The 18,897-nt window shown below is 38.2% G+C and overlaps 1 protein-coding gene across 3 annotated transcripts in view; it reads right to left on the reverse strand.

The window, feature by feature from the left end:
• Positions 1–604: 604 nt before the first annotated feature.
• The window catches only part of LOC144072859 (CUB and sushi domain-containing protein 3-like), a 155,966-nt gene continuing 137,673 nt past the window's right edge, over positions 605–18,897 (reverse strand). For all 3 annotated transcript variants that reach the window (XM_077598220.1, XM_077598219.1, XM_077598218.1), the window contains 10 exons: positions 17,629–17,802; positions 16,918–16,991; positions 16,137–16,248; positions 11,232–11,411; positions 10,438–10,503; positions 7,111–7,269; positions 6,423–6,535; positions 5,540–5,627; positions 3,817–3,958; positions 605–3,353 (listed from right to left, as the gene is read on the reverse strand). In XM_077598220.1, the coding sequence (XP_077454346.1) occupies positions 3,194–3,353; positions 3,817–3,958; positions 5,540–5,627; positions 6,423–6,535; positions 7,111–7,269; positions 10,438–10,503; positions 11,232–11,411; positions 16,137–16,248; positions 16,918–16,991; positions 17,629–17,802 (1,268 nt within the window). In that variant the 3' untranslated portion in view covers positions 605–3,193. The remainder of the gene's footprint in view (positions 3,354–3,816; positions 3,959–5,539; positions 5,628–6,422; positions 6,536–7,110; positions 7,270–10,437; positions 10,504–11,231; positions 11,412–16,136; positions 16,249–16,917; positions 16,992–17,628; positions 17,803–18,897) is intronic.

Genomic DNA, 18,897 nt, shown 5'->3' on the forward strand with positions numbered 1-18,897 from the left:
ATCTATAAATATTTTCCATAATATCATCACATTTTAGCAAAAAGCTGCTTGATGAGGCTTCAACATAGTAGACTTCATAGAAAAACCTTGCTGGCAAATATTTCAAATCCATACATAAATCCCAAGCTTAGACTTAAAGTACATACTTAGCCTGAGTAGAAAATCCGACCAGCTCCTGCCATTCAACTGCCGACTATTTGATTTTTTTTAAGACTTATTCTTATTTGCGTTAAGAGGCGTATGCCACACTTCTTTGCTGATGATTTCCAAAGCTAGGGAGGCTGAGGCAGTGGACAGCAATCAATTGAGATTTACTGTAAGGCCTTACAGAGTAGTCCAGAAATTCACTACATGCTCTGAATACTTCCCAAAAATGTTTCAAATTTTCAGGGGAAGCCATTGTCAATGCAATACACGCCATTTGCCTTAATGATATTTCAACATTGATCAATAATTGTTATCAGTTTCTGAAAGGGAAAATTCTTGCACACTTGTGTTGCAGAAAGTAAAATAAGTGTGGCATCACCATTTTTAGAAGCTTAAACTTTTAATAGTTAATATTGCACCTTGGGCACACTAAAAATATGCACCGTGGGTATGAAAATCATGTTACCATCGAATGCTTTAATGGGTGGCAAAATATGTGCTGAGCACCAGCGCTATTGTTAACAAGAATCATTGGTACACAATGTCGTTACAGACAACTGTATGTGGAGGGTGCCTTGGATAGTGATAACATCAGTGCTGAACTGAGCAACGGTCAGCAAATGGAAAAGTCATAAAAGAAAAGAAAAACGGGCAACGGTAGCTGAAGAATAAAACACTTAGTTCTATTGCAGTGCTTGCATTGCAATAAGTGGAACAAAGTGGAGAGTTGCATTGATCACAAAGACATGTCTGTAATGAGAAAAGAAAGTCGCAACACTGAACCTCATTTTCTATTTTATATTTAAATTAACGGTTTATACATTGCTCTTAAAGAAAAAATATACAAAAGATTCTGTAATCTTACATGACATGTACATGTGAATTTTACACAACATTTTCAATAACTTACAAATGTTTTATTTGAATAAAAATAGATCTCTTTACAAAATTTCGGCATATGTACATATTCATATATACCATTTCTGAAGAGTACGATAATGTTTGAAGGTTATCACTGATCGGAACTTATCTGCTTTGTACCAGATGCATCTTTTTAAATGACCATCCATTAGAAATATGCGCGTCGCAAAATATATTACACATTGATAACACAAGACATCTCACCAAAGAATTCCATCTACTATCAAAACTGTATAAATGTACAAAGTGTAAGAGCAATGATAGAGGTCCAAAGTTCAATAAGATCAATGAGATCACCTCTGAGCTGGCATGCACAGGTGAGAAAAATGAAACTACGTATGACCACGCGCACTCGCAAGCGGGCTTCCTTTCGGCATTTTTTTTTCTCCAACACATAATACAGTGTATGATTTCTAATGCAGTCAGTGTTATGCCTCCTTTAACAACATATGCCCATACAGTATTCAAGGCACTGCAATGATGGATTGTAGAAGGAATCAGACAGGTGGAAAATCTAATATTGATGGCAGCTCATGTTTGTGCGATTATTCTTTGTTCATGTTTATTGTACATTTATTGGCAGCAGCAGATGACTCTGTGTCAGTGGGCATTAATGAATTAGTTCAAGGCCTTGCACTTGTCAAGCTTTTGAAATTATGCCTATGAAGACCACAAAGTCACAGAAGTAATTGAGCGTTTAATTAATGAGGTAATGTGATGAGTGGGGCGGGAAATTTGAAAACAAAAACTACTAAAACAGAAAATGTATGATGTGTTTGCTACAGGAAGGATCAACAAATGTGGAGGGATGTGTGTGTGTGTGTGTGACTTTATATGATTTGGCTGGGTACAATGTGTATGCAGTAGAAGTCCCTGTTTGGAAAAAAACAAAAACAAAGATCGTTCATTTACTTCCACGTCACGATGAAGACGTGGAAGTAAGAAAAATAAAAGATGAAATAACAGATCGACTAAACCTTGAATGATGTGTTGACATTTTGCATTCTTGCCTTTCATCATGGATTAAATCCCAAAACCTGGTTGTCATTGCTGCACTAATTATTAAACATGACACTTAATAAACCCTGTAAAAATTATGCAAAGATTTTCTACTTTGAGAATATTGATCTGTGCCTATTTTCAAAAGGATTTCATTTACTTACAATAGGGTTATTGGTAACAAAATGAAGCAGATAGCTATGATCCACATAGAACATGAAAAGAAATGACTTTGGAATATTTAAGTATAGATATTATGACCAATGCACAAAAAAGACTGAACTCATACATTTATGTGAACACTCGCATAAAAAAAGTCTGAGGTTAAACAAATTAATGGTACACAAGGGAGTTGTAATAAAAAAAAAAGTTGTCTGTGAAAACTGTACAGTAAAAGTAAAAGCTTTCCCATTGGAATTGGAAAGATGGGACTGCGCCTCAGTAATTAAACAAAATAATTTGTTGTTTGAGGATACTGTAAAGTAAAAGCTTTCCCATTGGAACTGGAAAGATGGCACTGCACTTCAATAATTAAATCCAGGCCAAATAGTTTGTCAGTTGATACAGCGACCAATTAAATTGGTGCACTGGTCGTATAACTTAGTAAGTTAACTCACTTTATTAGGAAAGAACAAGCTTCTTTTTTTGTTTTTGTTTTCTTTTAAATCAATTAATCAATGCAGTGCTGAGGTTGCAAACAAAAGCAAGCAGTTGGAACTCACATAAAACTTGTCTCAATGTGAACATGAGAATCAAAATGAAACATTTCTCATTGGCATTGTGAGAAAATAACCCTAAAGAGCATAGCACTATTGGACCAAAGGCTATTAAAACAACACTCACAGAGTGCAGAAAGCCCCATTTCTTATTTCTTTTTTTGTTTGTTTTTTACTTCACCAACCAATAAGAAGGCAACGAGGCACCTCTTCATCCTCATTTCAATTTCTTACCTTTTGTGTTTACACTGCAAATGGCAAGGAATCTCAGTGTTGGTGACCGTGTGCTTTGTGTTTCTGAGCAGCTCTCTTGACTTTGTTTGGCATCGCCTGGAAAAGGTCTAAATATGTCAATATATATTCATTTTCAGCAAACAAAGTAGTAGTCTTTCAGCGGGAAGCTGCAGGCATCAAACCATGGTACAGATGGTGTTGAGATTGGGGTCAAAGCGGACGACTTTACCCTCGGCAGCTTTTGTATTGGTGTTGTACATGGGGTTCTCAAATGTGGCTTGTCCGTTGTTGTTTTCGTGAACAGAACATCCTGTGTACTGCGCTTTGTCCGTTTTTCTGTGGACAAAGGAAAGGCATCCCAATTAGTTGAAAAGAGAGCATCCCAATTATCCTGCCTTCTTCCGAACCAATAAACATGTGTCCATTAGGTTTCCATGGAGAGCTGAAGTACATTAGCCTCACTGGTAATTCTTGCTTAAAAGAGCAGTGCCCCTTTCACTTCTAACTAACATCATGACTGGAAAAAAAGGCTACATAAAAGAAAAAATAGCATACGTGAACAATTTTCCACTGCATAGAGAGTCTAATATATTCAAAAGTTTTAAATACTGCCCTGCGATCGGCTGGACACCGATTCAGGGTGTCCCCCGCCTCTGGCCCGGAGTCAGCTGGGATAGGCTCCAGCACCCCCCGTGACCCTAATGAGGATAAAGCGGTTGAGAAAATGAGATGAGATGAGTTTTAAATACACTTAGCTCTTATGTGGTTAGCATTTCATTAAAATGGATGAGATGTATACCTCTGCTTGTAGATGTAAAAACCGAGACCGGCCAAGATGAGCGCAAAGAAAGGCACCAGGATTGCGACAGCAACAGAGCTTCTGTTGTTGGACGTGTTGGTCTCAGGGTCAGGAAGAGTGATATTCTCTCTTAAATTCAAACCTGGAAAAAAGACAAGCAAAAAAACTCAGATAGAAGAAAATGCTGCATGCTGCAAAGAAATATCATGGCAATAATAAAAAGAAGGAAAAAAATTGAAAATATAGTTGAAGCAGCCTCACGAGGGTCCCAGGGATGCTAGAGCTCATCCTAGTTAACAGTAGGCACGGGAAATCTTGGAATTGGTTGCCAGCCAATTGCAGGGCACAAGAAAACATAACGATTCATGCACTCAACTCACACATTCCTAGATTGAACCCTACAGCTAAGAACTGTGAGGCGGGCGTGCTAACCACTTGTCCGCCATGTCACCTTTGTTCATTTTTATGTGGTCAAAAATATTTTCGTTGTAATGAACCCTTATTAATGAAAATATGGGTCACATGGCACATAACACAGAAATAGCAATGAAACTGGAAAAAAAATACATTCAGTCCACTGGCAGTGGCGATGGCGACGACGACAAACAGCATGCATCTGATAAAGATGAAAACTGTAATGAGCGTACAGATAATGATCACTGTGACTGTGATAATCGTGCAGAACACAATCATGAGATGATGAAAACAGCAAATGCACCGCATTAAGAAATGAAGGACAATGACATGGAGGAAGATAATGTCCTTTTAGCTCACTGATTAGGAAGGAAAAGACAGGATGGAAAGAGATTATGATATTTAAATGAATAATGAGGAATAAAATGTTTTTATACACTCATCAGACACTTCATTAAGTCCACCTGCACAGTCTAATTAGGTCCAATATGAGAGCCGTCTCCGCTCCCCCCAAAACTGAATTTAAGATTTGCCTTGTTTTAACTGACAATGTGTGACAAATGCCTCTCATTGTGATTGTATTTAGTAGTGATGCAGAAGTCTACTCTGCAGTTTCAGGTTTCTTATAACCTTACATTTGAAACAACTACAATAGATGGTGATCATAATGGTACTAATGTAAGAAATATGCTGTGCAGTCTTATACCATATTGTTTAATTATTCTGTCAATCAAGATTCAAGCTTTCATGACACACGGAAAATTAAAACTATCAATGTGAGATAATGCATTCATCAGACTAATGTACGAGAAGGGGAAGCCGACAGTTTTAATATTTTTTCTTAAGGTCATGGGAAAATCTGATTTCATCTCAATATTTGGTCACTATTTGTCAGATGAATTGAGCGTGTCATGCTGATGTTCATTCATTCATCTTCTGTGCCGCTTCTCAAGGGGTTTACAAGGGTGCTGGAGCCTATCCAAGCTTCGTTACTATGAGGAGTAAGCAGGACATCCTGAATCTCTTGCCAGCCTATCGCAGGACACATTCAGATATTCCTTCGTACACACTCGCACAGCAAGGGACAATTTGGTGCGTTCAATCAGCCTACCCCTTCCTTTGGGGGACTTGAATGCCTAGGGGAAAACCTCCTCAGGCACGGAAAGAACAAGCAAACGGATCTCAGAACTGAGGGGTGGATGTGCTAACCACTCATTCACCTTTCACGCTGAAGTGGATTTGCAAAATGAAAAGCAGCTATTGCGGTATGTGTAGACAGTAATTCTCCCACATATTTGCTTAGGCATACCAAGTCTCTGTAGTCCAAACTGTCCATAGTCTTTACCCTGTATAAAGCCTTGGTACACAAAGCTGCTGCCCTCAGGCTCAGCTGAGACCTAGAGAAGGGGGAAAACAGAACTTGTTTTAACTGAATGTGTAAAATTGGGATTTTTCTTGGCAGCTTAGACAATGTTACTTCTGCAGCACCCAACACATCAAACACTAAATGTCCTGTATTTAGTACAGTTAACACATCCTTTTATAAAGCATTCAAAGTAACACCTATTTTTGGAGTGCTTGGGGCCAAACAACAGACTATAAATAAATGTAATGTTTGCTTTAACTTATTTTAAAGAAAAACTTCAGCAAAACTGTTAAGCAGAAATAAGGGACACTTCCTTAGTGATGGACTGAGCTTAGTCAGTAAATTGTCAGTGGGAGAGAAAGTAAATGTATGCAAATAAAAAAAAGACAATTGAGAAAGGATTCACTACTTTGTGGTCATTGTTTCTACACAAGCAGCTGTTCTTCTGTTTCTGTAAATAGGATTAGAAAAATATAGTCATTGGCAAGTGTAAATCCAGCCACATTTGTCCAAAATAATAGTCTTGCCAGAACAAAAGAAATGAGGAGGAATGTAATAGTTAAGAACATCCTCCTTTCCATTTTTCACAAATAACTCCAAAATTCTGACAGCTGCATTCTCACAGTAGACATGATTTTTGAGGCAAAGAGAGGTAGATGGTATCTTTCCAGCACACATAGTTAGGTGCCTTGCTCAAAGGTGCCTCAGGGCTGTGCTCTTCATTCAGCCTCTATGTCCATAATCCAGAGATGTATTTAATAGTCAGCATCCCAGGCTATTTTTAGAATAAACTGGTGAGCAATTCCCAGTTTGTGCTTAGACTTACAAATCCATCCATTGACCACGTCTCCTCCGTAATCCGACTCAAGGAGCTGTGGGCCAACACTCTCATGTGGTATAGCAGAAGTGTCAACCTCACCTCCTGGTGCTTGTACACCCCTGACAAAGAAAATACCCGATGTGAGAAGATCAATGTAAATTAGAAGTTGCATTTATAAAATGTTACATGTAAGCTGCTGGCATCTTGTAATGAGCATGAAAAATTCAGAGCCACCAAGGCGAAGAAAAATGAGTTGCGAGGTAAATATGACACTCTACATATACCGTAAAATCAAACCACTTCAACCATGAGCTCAAAAAGAAATTCATCCTGAGGGGTACCTCGTGGCCACATGCCAAACGAATGGCCAATATAAAAGCTTTAATGCTGCTGGCTAGAGAGACATTTGCATGCCTCTGTGAACAAGGCATGAAAAGGCAAGGAAAAATCAGAAAACAGTCGAGAAGAGGAGGAGATGGGTGAACACTTGAGTGAGCAGTTTGTCAGTCATTCCATGCGAACTAATACATCCGTCTTTAAAGTCAATAAGTAATTTCCACTCTCATGCATGAGCTCATTTGGTGATTGACTGATTGACACCAGGGACCCCCAAAATAAATGGAAGTGACACATAAATGTAGTGAGGGAAGGATAGAGGAGGACAGCAATAAAAGATGATTTATAGATGGCTCACCCGAGAGCAGAAACTCCATGTTACTGTCGTTTAAAGTTACATTCACTTTGCCCGTTGTGGTATTAAAGGTTGAGACTGTCATCGTCATCGGACGTTTCTGTCCCTTGTAATCATAGGAGCCTTTCCAAAGAAAATCTGGAGCAAAGACATCCTCGGGAACTTATGGAAAAGAGACAAATTCATTTTGACAGAAACCACCAAAGAAAACATAAACACGATTGACATTACAATGCATTTATCTGTAAAAATGTTTGCATTAAGTTGTCCAATTAACTGCGAATTATAATGAGAACAACAACAAATACGTACTGATTTCATGTATTCACCTTTCCTTGATCAATTTGTTTAGTTTAATTTAGCATAAATTCATTGGGAATACATTTTTACTCAAAATATAGAATATTGATAAACTCTGATACCTTTGGCTAGGGGCAGTAACCATTTTCGTAAAAAAAAAAATCAGTGTGTAAACTTCATAAATTAAGACCAAAAATGAAGCCCTCCTCCCATCCCTGAGATGCTGTGAACGTGACATCGGCTTGCAGACAACTATGTTCAAACAGTAGGCCAAGAGCTTAAAAGGCTACTGGGTGGGCTACAGGCTCAAAGCAGAGTGTGTAAATAAACACTCAATTTTCTCAAGTGATGAATTAGACGACCCTGCGGCTGGTCCGCTGGCTTGCTAGCTAGGTAGCTTTTTGGTTTGCAAGCGTAGTAAACCATTCATGGTCCTTAAAGTGTCTCTGTTGTGTGTTGTGCGCAACGAACTGAGCAAAGCTGTTGGCTCTTAGACCAGTGGCTTTTTTTGTCAAATGCTCAGTGCACTGCGGGTGGGTCCACGCAACATAAGGCACTCTTGTGTTCATGACCAAATATTTCCAGAACCAAGACTTGGTTAAGCACAGAACTCACAGAGACTAATAAAAAAATAGCATTTTGTGAAACTCTATTTAGTCCTGAAAAATCTAAAATTAGGCCCAAGATTGACGCATATACACTACAGAATGTAGCTCACAAATAATGCAGGAGTAGTAATTTTAATCAGTGTCCTCACCAAGAAGAAAAACAAAACTGAGCAAGAACTTGAGAGCTTCCTTTAGCAAGTCTAAAAATATGGATACAAGCGTACTTTCCCCTCACCACTGCGTTATAGATGTAGAGTAGTCAGTAGGATTAGACACAAAGTCTATCTTGTTTGACAAGTGGGAATGCTCTGTTCCCTTTTTGAGGAGTTGTGTACACTTTTCTTGCCACAAAAAGTTTACATTTGGCTCTTGGCACAAAAATCTGTGATGTCATTTCCCTCAAAGGTTTAGTTGCAAAGTCTTTTCTGACTTCTTAGCTTACCAACCATTGGCATTCCTATTCATCAAATTGTCAGTATAGCATTTATCAAGATAGGGGTTTTTTTTCGTCCCAAAAGTAAAATGACTGAATGGTGTGTACACCACAAAATGGCATTAAGAATTCATGGGTTTCCTAACTGTGTTATTCCAAGTGGTGGGGATTGATTATCGCCAAACTACTATTTGGAATGCAAGTACAATATTTGAAAAAATATCTACTTATACTTTAATATCCAAATATGTAAAATGACGCCTACGTCTTAAAACAGTCCCTAGATTGTTACTCAGTGTGCGTGAGGTTTTATGAAGATGAGGTCTTAATGATTTTTAACTGTCAGTTTTGTCTAGTCCGGGGAACACCGCCTTAGAAATACCGTTATCCTATTTTTCTCAGGCCATCAATGACTGAACATTTTTGGAAGGGACAGGGGTTTTAATACAGAGGCGATAGATACTGGGCTCGACATAGCACTCATGCTCATACAGTATTTATGTTCATTCAAAAGCGACAAAAGCTCAGGTCCACTTTCAACCCAGATTGTTAGAAAAGTTATTTTTTTCTCGATGTCCCTTTCCAGGATCTTAAAAATAAACGGAAATTTAACTTTAGATATTCCGTGGAACCTATTGGATGCGCAATTGCGCTCCCATGCACATTTTGGACAAATAAGATGCCTCTTTGTATTGTAGTTAAAGCATTGATGGGCTTGGAATGCTATAATTAAGAGACATACATGAAAGCCAAAGATTTCAAAATGACAGAAAAAGAATTTATGTGGCTCACAGTCAAAAACATTCTGTTCACATTCAATCATCATTTACTTTTTACACTATAAGAAATGACATTCCATATAGTGCTTTTCCCGGGTGAAACTAAAGGAAGTTCAACTCACACTTTTTCTAGAAGAATAATATTTCTTCTTATTTTAATTTGTGATTTTGGGGGAAATAAAATAATACAAATATTTGAAATTAGAAATTACAAATGTATTTCTTTTTGTATCATTTCTAATGGTTTTATATGGTTCATTTAAAACAAATTAATCAGGAGTTACCACTTACAAAATTATTAATGGAATGTTATATCGACTACTCATTTTCAACGGTACTAAAATTGAATGAAATCTTTGGCTACTACAACCACTTCTAATAAGGGCACATGCAAACAGCTGAAGCATAAGTGAATATAGACCAATGTGAGTATGGGCCAGTAGGTGAAAAGGAATGGAGGCTTAATACCCAAGTAGCAAAAAAAAAAGTCTTTGTAAAGCTTATTGTTGCCTTTGCATTTCATTTGTAAAAAGTTCTTTTCATTTGTAAAAAGCAGGTGTATAGCACTCCTACACTTGGAATTCTAATTAATTGCTTATATCAACCCATAATTACTAAACCACTGTGTAGTGGATTCCTGAGTATAATCATTTTATGAGTTCCCATGAGAATTCAGCAGGATTAGTGATGTAGAGCAATTAGCAGAAAACGGTTTTGAAGAAAAGTAAAATATATATAAATAATTTATTAAAAACATTGGCTGAGTGCTAATTTGAGATAAGTGCAACATCTGAAGATTAGCATTTTCATGGTTAATGGAGGAAGTATACTCCATATATTCTTATTTGCACATGCATAATGGAACTGATGCAGGGGCAGCGACACTCGCAGTGCTCCAAGCTCATTTCAGTTTTGTTTGCCGCTAATGTATTATGGGCATAGAAATGATTTTCCTCTTTAAGAGACACTTGTGATTTTGATATTATGAAAATTAATCATACAAACTTCCGACATACACCCACAATACAAATGTGCACCAAAGATAACCAAAAAATATGCCTGACATAATCCGAACGTTTAGAATGGGGTTGTAGTTTTGTCTGCAGGACACAAAAATTAAACCAACAATTTAATAGGGACTAAATATAAAGTGGTAGGAGAAACACATTTAAAAAAATAAATTAAAAAAGTAGTATAATTTAGAACTTACTATGTATTTTAGGTCTTGGTGTCCCTGGTATTAATTTGACAGTTTTTTCCTGTGATTTGGATCCAGCTGTAGAAGAACAGAAATATATCACAAAGATGCAGTGATTCATTGCAACAAGGAATCACAGATTGAAAGGGGGAAGCACAAGTAAAGCTGTTTACCCAAAACATTTCTCTTTTTGACTTGGCTCTGCTATGACACAATATTACTAATCTAGACTATTTACAGAGAATCCAAATGTTGAATTTTTATACCCATAACTAAGGGTTCTTTCACACCTGTGGCCTCACAGGGGGTGCTGGACCCTATCACAGCCAACAGCCAACAGCCAACTGTGGGCATCAGGCGTGTGACACCCAGAATTGGTGGCCAGCCAATTGGAGGGGACACTGAGACCAACAAGTATTCATGCTCACACTCGCACCTAGGGACATTTTAGAGTGTTCAACTAGCCAAGGCTGCATGTTTTTGGGGTGTGAGGAAACTGGAGTACCCGGAGAAGGCCCACGTGGACCAGGGAAGGAATTGCAAACTCCACACAGGAAGGTCCAAAACTGGGATTGAACCCAAGATTTCGGAACTTTGAGGCCAATGTCAATTGAACACTAGATCTCAGAACTGTGAGGCCAATGCAGTAACCATTCGACCACCGAGCTGCCTTGTCTTAAAACAATTGAAAATATTCGGAATATTTATGGCAGTAACAATATTATCAGGAAAGTATTGATATTGAATGTATATACTTTCTGTTTCATGTTCTTCATTTGCCCTTGCACGCTACTACAGCTATTTACCTCTGCACACAGGCACCTTGCCAGTCCAGCTGCCATCAGAACGGCAGAAGCGATGCTCTGAACCTCCGGAAAGGAAGAATCCTGGCTGACAGGTGTACACAAGGGTGTAACCGTAGGAGGCCAGGTCTAGACCTGTCACATCGGAGTTGGCTGGACTGCGTGGCTGCTTGCACGAATGAGCTGGAGAGCAAAGAGAGGGCAATAAATACACACACAAACCCTGTGATACATTAAAACAAATGGGGAAGAATACACGCATTAAGTGGTGAATAATTAGGAGCTAGGCAGTACTGAAAGAGGAGTACTTGGAGGAAGCTTATGTAAAAATTGCAAGAAAGAGAAGCACAAACATTTCTGTATTTAATTAAGCCCTTGAAGCTATTGATAAAATTGCATATTGATAAGTGAAAATGTTTAATTTCTTCCCAGATACAAATTTAGTCTTCCATAAGCACTGCTTAATAATGAACTCCAGACTACAGATTGAACGTAACTCGAATGCAGCTGGATCTTGACTTTATCGGTAGAATTTAATTTTACTTTGTAATCTGTCCGGGGATGTAAGCATACATTTACTACTACTGGAAATTCAGCCATTAACAACAGGAGGCAAATGCTTACAGTATATGTATTCTTAGAGCATCAACAGGAACTAGTGTAAGACTTGAACTCATTTTATTAAAGGACAAAAATATTGTGAATTGGACCTCAGAGGCATGAAATATTTGGTAAAAAAAGGGTAAATATCTTTGAAATCATGAGAAAAAACCTACAGTGTATATGCCAGCGGCCAAATGAGAAACAGCTGCGAGAGAGTCACATTGGCAAATTGGTGTTTGATGGTGCCCTAATGAGAATAAAGCTGTGAATGGCTTCAGAATTGAACCTTGCTAAGAAGCCCAATGACTATGAGGATGAAATGAAGAGTGCCCTTTGACAATACTCACTGGGAGATAGTAGCAAAACTAAATCACCTAACCTATTCTATAGATTGTTAGAGGCTAGGAGCAATAAGGATTTAAAAACAAAGCGGAAGATATTCCTGATTTTAATCTGTCAAAGCCTAAGTGGACCGTAGACAAAGCAAACAGAGCTTTTATTTTTTATTTTTTGAACAACCTGTCCTTTTCAACAGGTTGAACACAGAGAATGGAAATTTGAGTGCCCGTGGCCAAAGCCAATGGAGCACTGTCTGCGGCCCAGAACCTACAGCAGTCAACCTGGCCCATCCAAGTCACCCCCAACCAACTGGTGGGTACATGTCATAAGAAGAAGTATTAGTCTTACATCAGGCATGCAGACATGCTAAGATGAAAGCTACGATGAAAGTAAATAATTTAGTAACTGCCCCCACCCCTTGACTGTCTGAGTAAAGCATTACAATGACAAACTGTTGGGACATGTCCCGGGTACTTAAAGAGTTCCTAGAACATCAACTGTGATGACACACTCACAAAACTCTAGTAAAAAACTCTCATTAGGAGCCAAGTTCATTTTTTCAGCGGATGCATTGTAACTTTTTGAAGTTAGACTTTTAAAGAAAATTACTCTTTTTTTGTATGTACACACACACACACACACACCTCTATCCCTCAAAAAATCATGATGAAGCTTGTTTTTAGTTTTGTGAAACAGAATCTTGACTAGCCTGTAGAATACTGAGAGACCAATATTGAACTTTTCTGATATCGTACTGCACACCATGTTTGGAGGACAAATGATACTCCAGATCACTCAACAAACAGATGTAAGGGGGAAGCTTCATGGCACGGGATTGTTTTTCAGCTTCTGATATTGGCAAACTTCATGTAATTGAAGGAACCAGGAATAGAGAAATGTATCGGAAAATATCAACTTGCGTCCTTCCGCCAGGATGGAGATGAGACATGGCTGGACCTTTTAGTACGACAACAATCCGAAGCACATGGCAAAGTTAACTCTCAAATAGTTTAAGAAAAAAAATATATAACTGAACTGTTGGAATTGGGCAGTCAATTTCCTAACCTTAATTCAAACAAAAACAAAAAAGGGTTCTGCAAAGGACACCGAAAATATTCAGGATTTAAAGACAATATGTCTGGATGAATGGGCAAAAATTACATCCGAGCATTGTGAACGATGAGTTAAAATATATCAGAAGTCACTGGAAGTGAACATTGCAACCAACGGCTTTTCTACTAAGCAATAAATGAGTCTCCGTGTGTTTAAATGTATTGGACTTAATTCAAGATAATCATTATTTATGGACTCAAACATTATTGTTATTTCATGTGAAGATTATTTGAGTTAATACCAATGTCTGTTATAAATTTAATTTGAAATGCATCATTGGAAATAACTAATGAGAAAACAGTTGACGCATTCAATACTTGTTTTACCCATTGGAGATTACTCACTCCAAACAACATGATCAGTTAATTGATGTTGCACTAGACTTGACTCCTTTGCTTTAGTCAAAATTATTGATAAAACATTTTCCCTCTAGGCCAGCGTAACTATTGAATCCATTTAAATGACTCCATGGACAAAAAGGTTTTAATCAAACAGAAAGGTAATCTAGCGGATTTATGATGGTGTGGGATCAATGTAATGGGGCAAAACCATTAAAAAACAGCATATGTTTTAAGTACATATATTATCATTATTCTAACTGTAGCTGTGTGCTCATCTCTAAATAATACAGGAAGAAAAAAATGAATGTGACATTTACAGTTTAGGTTTAACAGCAAAAAGCAGGGCATGCATGGCAAGCAGAAATTCCGGCCCGCCAGATTTCCTGCGATTTGGTCATGAAGTGTTCAATATGGCAAATCGGCATTCAGTGGACTTGTCAGGCTACTACATGAGGCGTCGTGATTCCCCCCACTCTCCACCTCCAAATATCTGCCAAAACAGTCTACAATGCTCCACGATGAGTCTGCCGGGCTAAAATGGGGCTGAAATGGTGTCGTCTGAGTCAGGTATTTGGGTCATCAATCTGACTTCCATTTATGGCACCCAAGAGGAATACAGCAGCCCAGGTAACACAAACAATAAAAGGATCAACCACTTTAAAAAATGGAAGAATCCCTGCTAATATTAGTGTTGCTAATTGCCAAATATCATATTTTTACTAAAACCCAATAAATCAAGAAACTAAAAAGAAAAGGTGAAATATTCATGAACATTGTTTTACATAACGTAAGCTAAAGGTACTTTGACGATAGGGAAGGCCTTTGTTTAAATTGTCTAGTTTTCGAAAGCACCGTATATACTGTGTACGCCGATAACAAATAGCTACATTGACCATTTCTATAGTATTCATCCTTTCTATTCTTCATTTAGGCTTGTAACAAAGACAGGATGAGGGCAGATGAAAATCAATATTTATTTTTCCAAGACACTACAGGTGATGGATGAGAGCCGGAAAGCTGCTCCTGCTGAGCGTCTGCTGTAGCAGATAAAGACAAACCTGGCAAAGAAAGTGTAGCTTCTCAACACAGGAAGTGAGAAAATTGAAACACCTTTCAGAGGCTTTTGATTCTGAATGACAAGTGGATCGCTTGTCCGACAATTTCAGGAGGCGCCAATACAATGGCAGTGTTACGTGTAAAAGGATTCAAGCATATGCCATGCCATTACAGTGATGAAGAAGGATACAATACTAATGATCTGTAAAATATTATATATTGGTAATATTCTCTGAAAATGTTGATATGCATATTATTACGGCAAAACCCCTAGGCCTGCCAATTGCCTTTAAAGGCATTATCGCCAGTCTCATTTTACAAAATCCAAGTCAACACTGAAGACCTAAAGACACAAGTTTTAGCTCATGAATGCTTGCCCAAATGCGCGCACGCATATTTAATTGTATAAATAGATCATTTATTTACGAGCACTGTGATGACCAGCCTTCGACAGAGCGTTGGATGTGGCCAGGGGTAGAATAAAGTTTGCAAATGCAACACAGTACCAGACATGCTGACAGTTATTTCTTCCACAAGAATGATTTCTCTTCATGTTTTCTAGCACTCTGGAGCCACTGTGGCAACATGCTGCCACCAATAAATGAAGCAAAAATATGATAATGCAGCTCTGAACTCTTGAGCAAGTGAAGTTGTACATCAAGAAGAATGGGAAATAATTCCACCTAGAAATGTATTGAACGTGATTAAAAGAAAGGTGATGTACCACAGTAGTTAAAATGAGATTGGGATTGTGTTAAAATATCAAATGGGAGAATTAATTGAAGAAGACTACTCATCAGGATGAACCCCTTAATGCCAAACACCTTTAATTGCATGTGCATAATCAAAAAGTGAGTGTAGTAAAACCTTTTTGATCATAGAGTCTCTGGCTGAAATGGCTGTCTAAGCAATAAATGAATTACATCACATAATCGATAAGTGGTCGGCCTAGCTTCGCCTGTCAGGGTAGTGATCAGAATTCAGAAAATTGTTCAAGCAGAACCATCGAAATTGCATTTCTCACTATGTGAGAAGGGCACGAGATTGAGCCTGTAATTTTCATGGCAACAAGTTAATGAGTGACAGTACTTAAATAAAATGGTAAAATGACTTGCACCAATGCAATTCATTTGCAGACTGAATGCTGCGGGCTGACAATTTTCTAGCCATTGAACAAAACTCAAAAAAATTCCACATAAAGTTCCCTTTCCCCCCCCCAATAGTCACTAGACGAATTTGAAACAAAGCAAGAAATTCATTCAGTTGGCAGCAGTGAGAAGCTGTTTGCGTTGTCACATGCCCTTGCACTACCCCTAGTAGTCATGGAAACAAAAGACGTACTACAACCCCAGCTTTAATCCAAAGTGATGGAACATTGTCAGGCCATTTTCGGACCTGTTATAAAATGTGCAAACATTGGCTTTGAGGAGCGTGAAGCACAAATACAATTACTTACGGATGCAGGTAGGCTGAGTGCCTGTCCAGGTGAGATCTGGTAAACACAGTCTAGTGGTAGAGCCCTGCAGTATGTGTCCTTGTTGACACTGGAAGTCCACTCTGCTGCCCACCTGGAAGCAAACACATAGAAAACTAAGTGATCTCCTGGAATCAAACACAGAGAAAGCTAGGTGATCACCTGGAAACAAACACACAGAAAACTAGGTGATCACCTGGAAACAAACACACAGAAAACTAAATGATCCGAAACAGTTTGTTTTTTTCTTTAATGATTATGTGTCATGGGTGTCGCAGATCGTGATACCACTTTGGAATGGCTTTTTCCATTTTTTGTTCTCAACAAAGCTAAGCTACTCTTGGTTTCAGTACAAGATCTGTGTCTTATCAGATTTTCTGCTGCACGCTGGAAAGAAAAGAAACCATTTTCACTTATCTTTAAAGTGACATTGAAAAGCAACAAGAATGAAATTGAATTGAAATGCACTGACTGAAAAGATGCCACGACGAACGATAAGCCAATGGCAGGGTCATGATACTAGTATATTCTTTGTGGGACTATGCACTATCATTACATTTTTAAATACACACAAGCATGCAAAGTAAAGCCAATTGCTTCTTTTACATTACTGCATATTTTATCCAGAACATAAAGACAAACCAGATCGCCATAGAATAAATTCCCAACTTGAAAAAAACAACATTTACTGAATTGAACAATATTTACAACTCAAGAAGTACTTGCTGCAGAATGATTGTTAAATTAGAATGTAGTCATTTACCTTGAAGCCAGTAGTATAATTCATGAACCCATGTCCAGGCACTCCTGGATTTTCACATGTGGTCCTTGTGGGCTCTGAAAATTTTTAAAAAATATTATTCTAGGGATAATGTGAATTGGCTAAAGAATGAAAACAAGCCGGTAAAGCAACGGGCAGTTAAATATAATACATACCTGTCAATTTATTTGTTTTTCCCGTATTTTATAATTGTTTTGATCATTTCAAATTGTGTACGCCATATAGCAACTTTTGTATGGGAAAAAATGTTTTAAAAAGGATGTTTTTTGTAAAACCGATTTCGTCTTCCCCATTTCGGCTCTAATCCGGATCGGCTCGGTCACTGGAAGGAGATGAAAACGTCATCGTCGATTGCTAATGAGCATATTATGCGCACACTCATCAGTCAATTCCACCCTTTTCACTATATAAATATACCGCGTCAGCAAGCAGTGTACTCAGACAGTCAAGCTGTCAGCGACATGTACAGAATCGTGAATTTAGTGCATACAAAAGGCGCACCGACTGATTGGGCACCCCATCCACTTTGGGCCAAATTAAATTCAGACTTTGAAGAGCCCTATATGAGTATAAATATGTGCTGCATTGTGTTTGTATGCAATCATTAACAAGGGGAACAATTGGCCAAGGTTGACAGGAATGATAATATATAATATAATATGTAATCTACACGGTTGGAGCAGTGTTTAGTACCTATACATCGGGGCTGAGATCCACTCCAGGTGCCGTCCTCCTGGCAATTGCGTGTTGTCGATCCGACCAGCACATAGGGGGTGCTGCAGCTAAATGTCACCTCAGACTTAAAAATAAAGCTCCGGCCTTCACGATGTCCTTTGGCAGGTACACCAGGATCTCCACAGAACTTGGCTGCAAAGGCACACATAAGAAAAAAAAACTGCTGAAATGATGATCTGAGGGCAAACGTCTAATGTAGTTGATGCATTTCCGTTGGCAAGTGTGGAGCAAAGTTTTGTTGTTTGTACTTGAACAGTCAAACTGGGTGACACTTGTTCATTCCTTCATCTTGGAGAAAAGCTGTATTAAATCTGAAGGAATCGAATACTGAACTGAGCAGAGAAGGCAAAAAAAATGGAATCAATTTGAAGCAGCCGTTTTAATAGGTTGGCAGAAGCCAATGATAATTCTTCAAATTTTGCATTCTCTTATGTATATTTGATAAACATGAGTTTGATTACTTCAACCTGGGGCACATAAGTGTCGACATGTATACATCTCTCATTTTATTGTTTTTGTTTCTAGATCTTTCAATCTATTTATAAAAAAAAACAGACACCACTATAGCAGTGTTAGAGAAAAAAGCCTAGAGCAAGAGTCACAGCAGTCAGGTGGATAGGTAGTGAAAATACTGTGTTATGAAGTCAATAATGAGGCAGGCAGCTGTGTCAGGCTTTACATGCTCTGCCGCAAGGAAGGATTGGAAAACAAGGTAAGTTCTTGCTGATGCTCATCCTCAAAGACAAATTGCAACAGGGATGTCACGCAGCAAATACTTTGACAGAAACATTCTCAGAAATGAAATAGAGTTCAGTCATGAATAGCTACAGAAAATTGTAAAATCCCAGAAAACTTCTGTTGATGTTATTAACTGAATTATTAGTATTATTACTATTCTGCACTCCATTCTAAATACAACATTATACTGTATACATGGGGAAAAATATCCTCAGGTAAAATCAAGCAGCATATTTAGTATGCTTTTGTGTCAGTGTGCAAGGGTGCGGTGGAAAGAGCATCAGAGTAGAAAAAACAAAGTGAGCATCCAGTGAAACTTGGTACCCTTAGCTTTCTTTGCGCACTCCCTCGTTTAACCTCTTACCTTACTTGATGAATTATCAATGCCTCTGAAGTAATCAATATGCAGCGGCCATATTCAAAGTTGCCATTCTTCCAGACGCACACAACCTCAGAAGCAGTTATTTTCCTGCTTTCTATGTGTTAAGT

This window comes from Stigmatopora argus, chromosome 4, assembly GCF_051989625.1.
Source record: "Stigmatopora argus isolate UIUO_Sarg chromosome 4, RoL_Sarg_1.0, whole genome shotgun sequence".
In the NCBI taxonomy this organism is placed as follows: domain Eukaryota; kingdom Metazoa; phylum Chordata; class Actinopteri; order Syngnathiformes; family Syngnathidae; genus Stigmatopora; species Stigmatopora argus.